This window comes from Phragmites australis, chromosome 9 (genome assembly GCF_958298935.1).
Source record: "Phragmites australis chromosome 9, lpPhrAust1.1, whole genome shotgun sequence".
Classification (NCBI taxonomy): Eukaryota; Viridiplantae; Streptophyta; class Magnoliopsida; order Poales; family Poaceae; genus Phragmites; species Phragmites australis.
Window position 1 is genome coordinate 30,842,828 of NC_084929.1, and position 14,182 is coordinate 30,857,009.

General features: G+C 42.7%; 2 protein-coding genes across 2 annotated transcripts; both read right to left on the bottom strand.

Annotated features, from left to right (window-relative positions):
- Nucleotides 1-1,793: 1,793 nt before the first annotated feature.
- Nucleotides 1,794-8,302, bottom strand: LOC133929119 (proteasome subunit alpha type-3-like). The gene is made up of 10 exons (XM_062375739.1): nucleotides 7,041-8,302; nucleotides 6,920-6,959; nucleotides 6,746-6,829; nucleotides 5,931-6,013; nucleotides 5,783-5,865; nucleotides 5,040-5,128; nucleotides 4,720-4,766; nucleotides 3,184-3,249; nucleotides 2,601-2,691; nucleotides 1,794-2,513 (listed from the first exon to the last, which is right to left on the bottom strand). Exons 1-10 carry the CDS (start codon nucleotides 7,361-7,363, stop codon nucleotides 2,442-2,444), a joined length of 978 nt encoding a protein of 325 aa, XP_062231723.1. The 5' UTR covers nucleotides 7,364-8,302; the 3' UTR covers nucleotides 1,794-2,441.
- Nucleotides 8,303-8,984: 682 nt separating this feature from the next.
- On the bottom strand, nucleotides 8,985-10,016 carry LOC133929844 (uncharacterized). The gene is made up of 3 exons (XM_062376602.1): nucleotides 9,612-10,016; nucleotides 9,415-9,531; nucleotides 8,985-9,280 (listed from the first exon to the last, which is right to left on the bottom strand). Exons 1-3 carry the CDS (start codon nucleotides 9,930-9,932, stop codon nucleotides 9,203-9,205), a joined length of 516 nt encoding a protein of 171 aa, XP_062232586.1. The 5' UTR covers nucleotides 9,933-10,016; the 3' UTR covers nucleotides 8,985-9,202.
- Between the last annotated feature and the right edge of the window lie 4,166 nt (nucleotides 10,017-14,182).

Sequence of the window (14,182 nt, forward strand, 5' to 3'; positions counted from 1 at the left end):
GTGACATGCAGAGAACAAATCAGCAACTAACAGAATAAATGGTTAACTATTTTTTAAATATGTATATAGAATTAAAAATAATAATCCTGAATTCAACCTTCCCCTAAATCAGCACCAACCGAGTGGGCAAACAGTAACGTACTTACTCGGGGAATTGAATCAAATGAACCCCCGAAATTTCTATAAAATAAACATCGAACCATGGATGGACTATGCATCGATTTGTTTGACATGGTGACAGAACATATCAGCAACTAACAGAATGGAAGGAGAGAGAAAGATTCGGATTTGATTGACACCGGACACTAAAACTCAGTAACAATCCGACCAAGCAAGCTTGGGTTTCTCACCAGTAGAAGAAGAGATGGATCCAAGCCCAGATGGATCTCCACTCGACACAAGTCCAGTCCAAGTCTCCAAGGGGAAGAGGAGAGCACGCACTAGACGAAAGCCTCGAGTGCTTTTAATTATTGCAGTTTTCAGTGAACAATGTCAGGAATTAATCGCAATAGATGATTCCCTAAACAAGCCGTCCCAGTCAAAACCTCAGGTTCCACCGGTTTTCCTAAAGCTTACCCATTTCAACATGTTTTTTCTTCCCATTGCCTAAGCCCGCCAGCCGTCGGTCCAGTTTTTAGAATATGAGAACAGGTTATATAGGTATTTTTCAGTTTAATCACGGTCTAGTTTTTTCAATATGCGAAGAGCCGCTCCGGATATCGTTCGGAATCACATGAGTTAACAATAAATTTAAAATGACAAAAGACGATGATGACTCTTGATGACCTATTTCATTTAGCTCTACCTAATATGCTTACTATTAGTTTATTTAGCTCTAGCTAAATGCAAAGCTGACGTCTCGGCACGACGTATCAGCATGACTCGTCCCGGCCGCCTTGTCCCGCCGTGTCGTAACTGTGTCTGGGTCATATCGTGGGCCGTGGCTAAGGCACTCAAACGGTACATCATATCCTGTTTACTTAGCTGAACCTAACAGACCGTGTTTTAATCGGATCGTGCTTAGCTAGATTCATACCGGACCGACCGTCAGGACCAGTTGGATAGGTCCGATTTAGCCTTAAAAAATACCTCTACACTGGTTGCGTCGGTTTACCATCGCATTGGTGAGATCCATGCATGGTCACATAAATAAAATATGCGAAAGGACCTTTTACAGGGAAAAAAATTATGCGAGACTCTTCGCAGAAATATCCTTATGAGATTCTGATTCATATCGTTCTTTTCTGATTCAACGACTAGCATATGCAACTGTGAGAAAGAAGGATGACCCATGACATGCATAAGAAATCTTTCTATGAGACCGGATCTCATAGAATTTCTTTTTCTTTTACAGGGCGGCTACCACCCGCAGCAGCTTCCGATGATCGAGCTTTATGGTTCGGCTTCTCCAGAAGTGATGATTCGCTTCAAGCACGATCACTTTGGTCCATGCACCATCCGCCACAGGAGATGGCCTAAATGAATTAAGAGCCTATTTGATAGAGCTCCTAAGTAGCTTCTCGACTGGAATTATGAGGAGCTCTACTAAACAACAGCTTTCAGTTTTTAGTTCTCTGAGTAAAATCTGTGAAAATAATTCTCTTAAATGAATTAGAAGCTAAGGAGTTGAAAAAAGCAACTTTTCCTGATTCACTTCTCACACAGAATTATTTACTCCATATATTTTATTTTAAAGAATCACTTTTAACTATATAATTACTTACTCCAGAGAATCACTCACTAAAAAAAATTTGTATCAAAGAGAACTCTACCAAATAAGCCATAACAATGCTATATGTTTATAGCTGATACTTAAGAAAAGAATATACATCTACATAAAATTATAATTTTCAGTAAAAACAAAAACTACAATTACTTAAATAAAATCAACTATCTTATTAACACTAATATAAGTAACAGTGCTAAAATAAACATATTACCCTTCTGCTAAGCACATGTATCACTACAGTTAAGAAAAAAATATTTATTTTTTTCTTTAAGCACCTCCTCTAAATATCCATTGCACATGCTCTAACAATCCATCATGCCGCCCTGGTCCTATTAGAGGAGAGTGAAACCACAAAAGACTTCTTCGTCTCCGACTCCGACTCTTCAACATAGCTCGAAGACCGTCTTTCCATGGAGACCTAAAAAATAGGTAAAGCAGCCTATCTAAATAAAATAGGAATATGACTCCTTGTCCTAACCTGGACGAAGGAACTGGGCAACGGAACGTCGTCCATGGTGCCGGGCCGAGTTCCCCGTCGCCTCGCCTCGCGTGACCTCAGGTTTTTGTGACCACCGCGTCGTGCTCCGTGCGCACAGCGGGGCTGGTGAAAAAGGGCGCGGCGCACGAAGAGGTTTCCGGTGTTCTCCGCGCGCAAGGCCGAGCGATCCAGATAATGAAAAGAATGCCGGGCCATAGTCTGCTGGATTGTCAATTAGTCGGCGTCCATCTCCTCCAGCGCTGCCTGCGCTTCTGCTTTCGCCTGCTCCAGAAGATCTGCCGGGACCTGTACAGCGAGTGAGCAATGGGTTCAGAACACAAAAGATGAGACTGGAATTGCCAGAACGAAATCAAGCGCGGAGGACTTGGATACCTTCTGGTGCTGACGGTTTGATTCATTGCACACCCAGCTCAGTTCCAGTTCAAAAGCTTTGTCTTCCACTTCGTCATGTATTCCATAGATTCTGCATGGAAGGAGTAAGGGTCAAGAGCGATAGAGAAAATTCGAAAAATCTCAATAGTTGCACCTTAATGTCAGTTCACTAAATTATTCTCTGGAATCTCTTGACATGAGTGCCACTAACACTAGCCCCTTGATACGACAAATCTACATCATAGTAATAATCTGTGCCAAGAAAGAACTCTACGCTAGAGTACAAGCCTATTGTATCGCCTACATGTAATGGATTAGTAGATTCCAACAAAAACTATTCCTTAGCAGCAAAATATTCATAACATGGATCACAAATATTGTAAAATGTAATGTGAACTTGGCACGCCTTCTACGGCTAGCATGTTATTTTTCCCCAGGAATAAAAATCCGTAGTCATTAAGTAACAGGTACTGACATCTTTGCCGCATGTCCTTACAGAACTGAAACTTTCAAGCCATTCAAGGGAGAAAACTTCTCTAGGAAACTCGCATATAATGGTAAAAAAAGAAGATTTAGGACATACATCTTTGCAACCTCAACAATGCCTTCCATGCAGGTTAGCTCAGAAAGCTTCAAGTTCTCTATCTCCCTGTAAGATAATATCCACAACATTCAAATATATCAGAACCAGTAGAATCACAAAGGTAATCCGCGAATGTTTCAATAATAATGCACATTCTGTGTTTGCCAATTGCCAACTCTTTCCATTGACCCCAAAGCCCATAAGAAAGTAGTATACGAACTAAAAAATGGTTTGCTAGATGAATTCACTCTATGTAAAAGCTGCTCATCAATTAACAAAGAAAAAAGTCCAAATTACTCCCATGAACTATTCCTAATGTCCGGATAACCCCCAACCTTTAAAACCGTTTATTTAACCCTCCGAACTTTAAATACCGGATCACATAACCCCTAGAGTAGTTTTTCTCTGTGGTTTTGCTGACGTGGCGGCGGTTTTATTGACGTGGTAGCCCACGATGTCATTTTCGCTGACATGGCAGTACGCACGTGGCAAGCAGACCCACATGTCATATTTTTCTCGCTCACTCCTCTCCTGCCAGCCTTTCTCTCCCTCCGGTCGGCCTCTCTCTACCTCTCCTCCCTCCAGTTGGCCTCTCTTTGCCTTTCTCTCCCTTCCGCTGGCCTCTCCCTCCCTCCCATCGTCATCTTTCTCTCTCTCGAGTCGAATGACTCAGGCCATATGCGACGAGCTCCACTAGTGCCCAAGCTAACTCGGTTTCAAAACGCGCGCGCGCGAGAGAGAGAGAGAGAGAGAGAGAGAGAGAGAGAGAGAGAGAGAGGGAGGGAGGGAGGGAGGGAGGGAGGGAGGGAGGGAGGGAGATGACGTGGTAGCCACGTGGCAAAAACAAGTGACGTGGCAGTCACGTCATTAAAACCGCTGCTGTAAACCACTCCAGAAAGTTATGTGATCCGGTATTTAAAGTTCGGGGGGTTAAATAAAGGGTTTTAAAGTTCGAAGGGTTATCCGGACACTAGGAATAGTTCAGGGGAGTAATTTGGACTTTTTCCATTAACAAAACTATAGCCTCAAGGCTAGTTTGGTGTTGTGATGCTGCACTGCAGAATCTAGTTACTTAATAGAATCTTCACCAAAAGCCAGAAAAAATATTTCTGTTATGGTTCTAAATTAAGAAAGAGGTTATTGAGTAGTTAATATATCCAAATGGCAAAAACAGTAAAATAGGACTGAATCAAAATGACAAACTAAGCCTCTGATAGTGGTAATCCCAATATAAGCAACATGCGCATCTTTTCCTATTGAACAAGTGCTGCTCAATAAAACTAGCATATGCATCAATGCTAACGGTGGAGGGGTCATTTCTCATTTGTTGTATATTCGTAAACGAAGGCATAGGAATCACGAAAAACATCCTAAAGGGTCCTATACTTTAAATTGTTAAGATGGTAGTTATAGGATCATCTAATATAGTATGTTATGAATGTGCCACATAAATGTGTTATAGTGATTAGAGAGAGGTTGGGCACTAATGTAGAAATCATACAGTAAATAAGCTATACTGAAAATTGATTGGCTTACGTTTTAGCAGCCTGTTTTCCTTTCCCCAGTGCAACTCCAAAGTATTTCTGTCAAAAAACCAATTCACAAGTTATGAATTCTGTATGCATGCCCATGTGTACTGAACATTACATACAACATCTACTCCAAATACATGTTAACAGAGTTGTAACCCCTAGTGAAAATGCACATCAACCCATTACATAGGGCGATAAGAGAAGCCACTAACATGACACAAACATATTTATAACCTAGCCAACTAGGTCTTTTTGACTCCTTTCTTAGTCCTAGAAAATAAAGACAAAATGAAGGCACTCTCATGTATTAGGGTAAGAACTCACATAGGAGAGGCCTGAAGGTTCGATTATGTAGAGCTGTGGCCCATCCCTATCGTAACCTCCAAGAATAACTCCACAACCAAAAGGCCTGAAAATAAGGAGTTTACATTAAAACAAACATGTCAAGTAGACTAGCTTATTGCACAGAACAAAATATTCAATGTCTTACCTAAAATCCACTCCCTATATCCCCATATAGGGAGCCTTCCCAATAAATTTCACTCCCTATATTGCTACCCTCTCCAGCAGACTCTCTATACTCCAATCCCTATATTCCAACAGCTCCTTTTCCTATCTCACCAACAGGTGGACCCCGACTGTTAGCTCCATCTCTCCTGAACTGTTCATCTGCGCTGCCATCTGATTCGCCGGTCCGTCTGGGATTGCGTCGAATCTTCGGCTGCGCCGCCGCTCACCGTTCACACAGCGGCTCACCTTCGCGAACACGAACGTGTTGAGCAGCCACAGCAGCGCGCAGGCGATCAACCAGATGACCGACGCGAGCACCAACACCGACGGCGGGGCGCGTACTCTCAGGAGGATGATGAGGTGGGGGTGGGCCCAGGGGCGGGAAAGCGTTTTGGGAACCAGATGCGTTCCCCAAAAATGGAGAGCGAGAGAGGTGTTTTTAGGACTCCCTAAAGATAGGGAGTGAGATAGAGATATTGTTGGAGATGAATTTTGAATTAAAATCCCTATATTTAGCTATAAGAAACCATTTAAAGAGTCTCTTGAAGATGCTCTAAGCCACCAATAGAGTGTACCTGGATGTACATAGCTGGCTACACGATCAGCCAACTCCTTTACAGGCATGGTTTGTCCGTACACCCTGATGCATTGCAGCTTTATAGTACAATTATATAAAACAAGGTTACACGAAATCAAAGATTCAGCAATTCCCATTTTTCATAATTGGCTTCTTCTGATTTTGCTCTTGAGACTATCTGCCTACCATCTGCTGCTAAACCAGCAAAAACCTGAAAATGAGGATAAGAATTATCTAAGTACACAAACACAATTTTAAAATACCGTTAATAGAAAAATGACAATGGGGTCAAACCTACAGCCGCCACCACCCCAAGCCAGGTGCGGCAAGTCCGGATCACAGTGGCTAGGTTTCCATAACAAGTCTTACCAAATATATCTCCCTAGAATCAGATTTATTACTTTCCCTTCAATCAGGATATCGGATTATTACTTTCTCTTAAATCAGGATATTAGCTTCCTTATTATGTATTTCCTTTCATATACTTTCTGGTAGATGGAAACTATTATAAGTGGCCCTCTCCTATATAAAGGAAAGGTGCATATGAATGAAAGGCAAGCAAGAACAATTCCTATCTCCCTCTCTCTGCTCTCCCTTTCTCTCTTTCTCTCTCGCCCCAAGCACCACAGCTCCAGGACACCGAGCGGCCAGCCGCCCTCGACCCCCTGTCCACCACACCTACGCCCTCCGGTCATCGCCGGAGGACCTACTGGTTGAGGCTCGTGACAGGCACAAAAGAGATCGCTTTACAAATGAAAGCCTCATTCATATCTCTCATTAACAAAAACAACAATGCCAAAGAACAAACAATTACTTTAAAAGTGCAATTTTTACTTCATTTATTCTGAAGTACTTCTACATCATCAGAGCTAAGCCACTCTATAGGATCGTATACTCCTACCGAGATAAAGGAGAGAGAGAAAGAAGCGAAGAATAGAATTACCAAGCCGGAGTTCCGGTGCACCGAATGAATTCTCCGATTGGACCCCTCCAGTATCATCTTTGATGTTACCAGCTTCACCACACCCTTCAGACCAACAAAACCATAACAGGTTATGACACGAATAAACACTAAAAACCCTCTAACCAAGTATAGAATCCAACAAGAATCGCTCACCAGGACAATCCCATCTTTGCATTTGATCCCAACAATAGTCCTACAAACAGAAACAACAGAGCATAATAATAAAATTACAAAGCAGAAGATAAAAGGGAAATAAGCTTGAGGGGAGACAAACCCGCCGTTGTCGACAGCCTTGCCTGTATATTCAACCTGGAAGGCACGTCCATCTGGAGAGAAGGTGGTGACGGACAGATCATAACCAGTTCCTATGCTACTCATAATCAAATTGCTTCGATCTCCTGGAAAAGAAATTTTTTGAATGATTTTAAGAACATGCGGTGCAAGCTCCATGACACCAGAAACAAACAACAGGTATTCTTCACGCAGATATATTAAGCAACGCATTACGGCATGGCCTCCACGGCAAATGAGAAGTGTACTAAACATGATACCATACAAACCCAGAAAAAAGCCACTACAGCCCCGGCAAAGATGCATACAGTAATTGATCAACAACTGAAGCTACTTGTCTACCATCAAAGAAAGGTTCAGAAATTCTTCTGCCGTCTAGTAGTATGTAGGGCATCAAGATGCAAATTTTATGGCAGCAATTGGCATGTGATTGGGTAAAGTGTGCCCTGAATTTAAGGAAACAGGTTCTGTTGTGATAATGAGTTGGGCATTTGGTACTTGGTAGCAGGCGTCGCGCTAAAGAATCTAGCACACGAGACAGAACCAGATCGACCGAAACCACCAAGAACACGAAGCAAGCTAAAATCGAGGCACAGACACGAAAAGGGGCGGGCGTAACGTGGGGCATGGGGGTTCAATTGAACCCCATTTAAAAAAAATAAACTTGACCCGCGCATTGAGTAGATTGATCTTTCTCGACGAAGAAGAAGAACCAAATTACTCAGTCCTCAGAGCAAATCGAGCTCCTAGAACAATCCGTCATGCGAGCTAGGGTTAATTAACAGAAAAAGAAGAAACCGATCCTGGTCCAGTGCCAGGTGAGGGCGCGGGAGAGGAGGAGGGCGACGCCTCTCGACGAGAGAATATCCCGGTGGAAGGAGGACTGGCTGTGTACCGTCGCCGGCGGCGGAAGAAAAGAGAGAGAGACAGAGGAAACCTCAACGCTCAAGTCCCTCTGTTTTGTGGATTTTCGATTTTACCCCTAAATCTACGCAGACTAGTAAGGGCATCATACAATGCAAAGATGCTTACACGAATACTTAAGAAGAGAGAATAATTACTGTATTATCAAGCATCTATACCAGAGCCATATTTTACAATGGAAACAATTATTTTGTAGATGCATAACCATTAGTTTGCTAGTTAAAAAGTTTTAACTAGGCTGGCACCAAGCAGCGCACTCAAGAGCCCAATGTCGAGGAAGAATTGCTAAGTTGTCACTTAAAAAAATGGTAATTACTGTTGAGATGACATACGAGCTACTTTAAATTTATGTATATAGGATATAGTGACAAATAAGTATCTCATAGTAGCAAAAACGTGAATACCCATACACATAGCCCTTACTCTCAGTCACTGATTCAAGAACGAATACCGAGACAGCCGTTCCCTTCTCCAAGCGCCTGACCAGCGCATTGCCTTGTGCATTGCCTAATGCAACGGATAGTTTTGCTGTCCAAAAATCTTGGGTTTATCGGAAGTTTAAACCAATGGTTCCGGTTTTCCCGTAACATCGGCTGAGCCGGTTTCTACCTTTCCATATGCATTGCCTGGCTTTAAACTGAACCGTAAATTTTGATATTTTTTTCCGGCTCAATGTTGGTTTGGTTTGACTTTTAAAACTATATCACAATGTGTGGACATCGCTTGAAATCGTCCAATGGCAGCAAATTTGGAACGTCAGGATAGTAAGAACTAAGAGGAGGTCAATGACAACGTGCTTGGCACAAGGATAGAGCATCAGTGACATCCAAGACCAACAATGGCAATGGTCTATCACAAATTGCTTCTAAAAATCATCGCAATTTGCGTACCAATTGAACTATAGTCACAAGTCCTATGCCCCGTCATGTAATTTACCCCACGTGTATTTCAGGAATTGAAGCGTTCGATTCAGAGGTGCTGGATGTGTGCGAAAAGAACCAGAGGCAGAACACGCGGTACGATTTTCAACCGAAAATGCAAGTGTTTCTATTCATGTGCAGACACTCAGATGTTAATCTGCTAGTATTTTTTCCCGCTGCAGATTCGTCTGCTCTCTTCAGTTCTACAATGCCACACATCAGGCGACACACCCGATCGAATACGCACACTAGCGATACGCTAGGTGCTCTGCTGCTGCAGCTGCAGCTGCAAGTTTCTCAGTCACATGAAGCCGTCACTGCGGTCCTGCTCCTCGGCCTCCCTGTTCGCCGTCTGCACGGCCTTGAACCACAGAAACCCCTGGAATTTTACACAGCAGCTCGGTCAAGCAACCAGGCAATGCAATGGAAGAGTAATGCAGTTCTGGGAGCGGCGGCAGAACACATGCATGCGGGAGAAAGAGAGGGGTGCACGGCACGGCATGGTATACGTACGGAGGTCGGGATGCCGGTGAAGACGAAGAACCCCAGGAGCGGCGCGTACAGGGCGCTGTCGGAGCTGATGATCCCGAACACCGGCCGCTGATTCGTGTACTCGAAGATGGAGCCGATCTGTGGCGCGGAGCGATTTGGTCAGTGAAGATTCCGAGCCGCGCTTCGGCGAGCGACGGGCGAAAGAAAAAGAAACGTACGGCGGCGATGGCGGTGACCGCGGAGGCGAGAAGGTACGCGTAGAACGGGACCTGGCCGGCGCCGGGCTCCTGCACGTCCCCACCACCCTCGCGCGCCCATGGCGGCGGATCGTCGGCGCCCGGCCGCGCCCACGCGGGGGCCTGATCCTCTTCCTCGCCCGGTGGCTTACCCGCCGCGGCCAAAACCGTCAGCCTTCGGCGCGACGATGGCCAGCCGAGGAGCGAATGGGCGAGACGGTGGGCTTGAGTTCTCGGCCTCAGACCACAGGGGTGCTTTGAACTGCACAGGGAGGTGGAGACGGCGACCGCCGAGGCCGCCATGGAGACGGGCACGACAAGGTCTTGCGCTCGGCGCGGTGGTTGGGCACCGTTGCAGTCGGGGACTGGATAGGAGGTGGTCGGCGTGCACGATGAGTGGATAGGACAAGGCCGACGTGGCGTGTGTTGGCTGCCAGGCTGGCATAGAGAAGTCCACGAAGCGGTATGCCTGTTTTTTTAGACAAAGCAGGGATAATGAGCCAAACATGGCGGCCTCTTTATAAACAAGAAGCTTATTTACTAAAATATGAGCATCTACTAGTTAAATGTCCATACATTGCAACATGAGATAATAATTTTCATAAGATAATATAATTGATTAAGTGCCACATAATAAGCTACAATAGAAGACTAACTTACATAACACAATATTCATATTTTGTAAAGCATAAATAACATAAAAGTACTCAGGTGACGGTTCCAACCAATGCAAATTTATAGCCCAAAATAGCATAAACATACTAATTTTCAGTCAATGAATATCAAATAAAGTAAATAGGCATCTAAGTATGTACATAGGCAAATAACCTTTTACAGTAAGTATGTTCACCTACCTTATTACAGTAGAAGAAAAGAATGAATTTGAATCAATTAAGTACATAAAGAATTGATGTATAAAAAGAATAATCGTTAAAGTCCCTATAAAATAGTGCAAGCTTATGAAAACTTTTACCTGCGAAGCAACATATCATGTCTACCTTCATGCCCTTCTTTGGTATCACCAGTCTGCTAGTGCTACTAGCTATAGCCTTAATTTAGTTTCTCCCAGAATTAAGTTAAGAACTTGAAATTTTCTTTAGTTGTATGATCACGACGCTGATATCATAAGCCGAGGCCCTGGAAATCGATGTCTCGGCGAACATCCTGCATGCAGCCATGCGAGAAGCCTTGTCATTGTTGTTGCAGGGAGACCATCCAATTTCTCGCATCTCTTGAGTATAATAACAATTTATTCAGAAAATGTAATGACTAGCAGTCGAAATTTTTTAGATGATCAGATGAGTGTCTTTAAAAAAAGATAATGGCTGAGAACATGAGTACTTAAAAGTGCAACATACCACTCATCTCCACTAATGCTTTTTTTTTTTTGTTAGATCATCAACCATACTCTTGATGTTCAGACTTCAGCGGGAATATAGAAATGATGTCGATAACTTATGTCAAATAAAAGTTTGCAATGCTAACCATATCATCTCATTTGTATCTTCTTTAAATACATCTTATCAAGTCTGACACAAGCCTAGTAACAATATTAAATATCTAACGAAACAACAACCATATGGCTTCCTCACGAGATAGCTTTTTAAGATCACCTAAACCTTAAATATGTACTTTTATTTTTATGACAATTAAGGAAACATACCTAAGTGTATTATACGCTGACAGTGTAGCTCAATACATATGAGATCATGCTATTTTATGATTACAGAAAGGAAAATTTTAAATTACACCCTCAATATTGTATACTGGATATTATAACTTGCGAGGATAATTACTTAGAGCTCGATGGATTTGAAATTGTGAGATTAACAAAAAAAAATGAAAATAGTGAACCGAGCTAATCTCTTGCACTATAATAAATATGACGTCGACTGTTGTTTGATCATTTGCAAGGTACAATAACTAAAGATAGTCTAACAAGGTACAACTTATGAAGAGTCTGGTCATCGGTTTATCCAACAAAAAATTCATTGAAATAATATGATTTGTGTTAGAAAAGGATCTTCTCAGAGTAATAATCACATGATTTCACAGCATTTCACAATTAATGAAGAGAAGATAAAGAATCAATATTGTGCAATTATGCTAGATGAGCACTCCTAGCCTACCAATGGTCTTTGAATCGCCAGAGACTGCTTGCGGTGGGGAATAGTTTTTGAACCCAAATCTCCTTATGTAACCGTTAAGTGATGCTCAACCTCAAAACAATTGCAGGGGAAAAGTTCCACACAAGAAAACAAGTCGACCAAAAAGAGCTACAATGAAGAGATATAAGATACACAAACCGATTCAGGACATGAGGATTGACCTTGCAAGTGTGAGTGTAACAAACTAAAATGCAGATAAGTAATCACAAGGATAAGCACATACACATACCACGAACAACCAAAACAGGCCATCATAAGCCCATGACAAAAATAGATTGTGCCATCTTCCCTCAAGCTACCTACCATTGTTGTTGGATGTCCAATCCATGCGATGTCAGCATGCACATCACATCAAACACCTTGGACATATTAGGCAACGACATCATCTTGCACTCGTTGGCCACTGTGGCGCTGCGTTCACACCTATCGTTGATGTCTTGTTGTTGTCACTCCACTTAGCCATTCTGTCGAATAGGTGACACACGCCAGTGCTTGGGAGCAAGTCCTGGAGCTTGGTGGCGTCCAAACTGTATATGTCTCTCGCCCACATCTCTGATGATCCAATGGTTTGGTTGGCGCAAACAAACTAAAATGCGGACAACTAAACTAAAATCGAATCCTTGCATCAATTCGAGGGGAGAAACTGAGAAACCAAGTGGAGAGGTGTTTTGGTTTGCATGTGATGAGGCATTGACAATAGCTGATGTGTCTTGAACTTAGTTAGCATGTGTTTGTGGATGCTTATTCTTGTTCATGTCTAACTCGAGTTGGCGGTGTTTGGAATTGACGAATTCTTCTTTGTACGTAGAAAAATTACACACAACGGAAGTTCCGGTGTGAACATCGTATGTTCTGTTATGAGCAGTATATACTCATCGGACTATTTATTGCAGAGAGCAAAATTTCGGACGAAATTGGAGATCAATGCACTGAAAAGGTCGGGTGAGTGTGGTGGTTACACTGAAGGGTATTACTGGAGCATTTTCAGTGTTGAACCAGAAATGAAAGCAAACACCGGATGGTCTAGTGATAGACTTTGAGAGCGTCATAGTATTTTCTGCATGGAGTAGATTTTTGGCGCCAATTTTGATTATGTACGTCGGATAGTCTAGTGCTGTATTTTTGAACACCGGAGAAAGCACCAGACCTTTTATTGCAGAGAGGTTGCAGGAGGGTGGTTTGGTGGATTGGCACACACCGGATTATTCATTGATGGATATGAGATCACCAGAAGATTTTACTGGACCTTTTCCTACAGAGAGCAAAATTTTCCTGGAACAGATAATGTTATATTCGCCGAATGGTCTGGTGTTCAGGAGCATAACACACCGGAACATCCGGTGTTCACGTTTTCTGCTGAATGTACTCTGAGTTGTAATTTTTGATGTTGTGCTAACCTGGAGATGTTTTAGAGTGTGGAAAATGTGTTTGCTTATTTTATGGTGTGCAAGTGATGGATGCAACTTGGAGGTCAATAGCTGGTGATCGGGGCTAAACGGGTGCTTGGTGCCGTACGATTAATGAGGGTCGAGCGGAGTAAAAAATGATCCTAATTGTACATATGAAGGTCAAGCAAAGTATGAAACATAGAATAAGATGGCGTGTTGACAAAGTCAAGCGAATGGGATGTCGGTGCAAGTGACAAGACGACTCGAGGGATTGGGAGCGGGAGAGACTTGCCGGCGATCAAGATCACAAGATGGAGGACACACATCATCATTGGAGTGCTTGCTTCAGGTGAAAGCAAGTGACAACTAGTCACGCTTTAAGAAACGTGGGTTTCACAGTTTGGCTTTAAAACTGTGGGAGGACTGGAGGAGTACGTGGCACCATCGTGAAGCTTGCGTCGAGGTGAAGCTAAGTCGTAAAGGCGTCGTGGCCGTTCAATGAATGGAGAAGAAAATAGACTAAAATATCCTCGATGGTACAAAGTATACTACAAGAGAGAGGTATTTTGAAGAAAAAAATTAGGAAATTTAGAGGTCAAGTTTTCTAGGCCTATAAATAGAGAAGTAGGGCTATGAGAGATGACTAATCAGCCATTTGAGCCCCTTGTGTCACCCATATGAGAGTATTATGCTATGGTTTTAGTGGAGAGGAGGATGAGTGCTTACCTATGTAATAGGTGAGAGTTTTGAGAGAAAAATCTTTTTAATCCGCCAAAAATAGAGTTGACCTATTTGAGTAATGATATTTATTTTGTTTCATGTGTTTGAATTTCTCTCCTTCTAGTTTTCCTCTCTTGGTTCACTTGCCTTGTGTGCAAGTTTTTCTTTTCCGGTTTTGATTTTCATTTTTTGTTTTTAGGCTGAAATTTCAGCACCTTGTGAGATCATTCTTTTTGTTGCTAGAGGCATAAAATTTACATACACACGCTTATGTGAT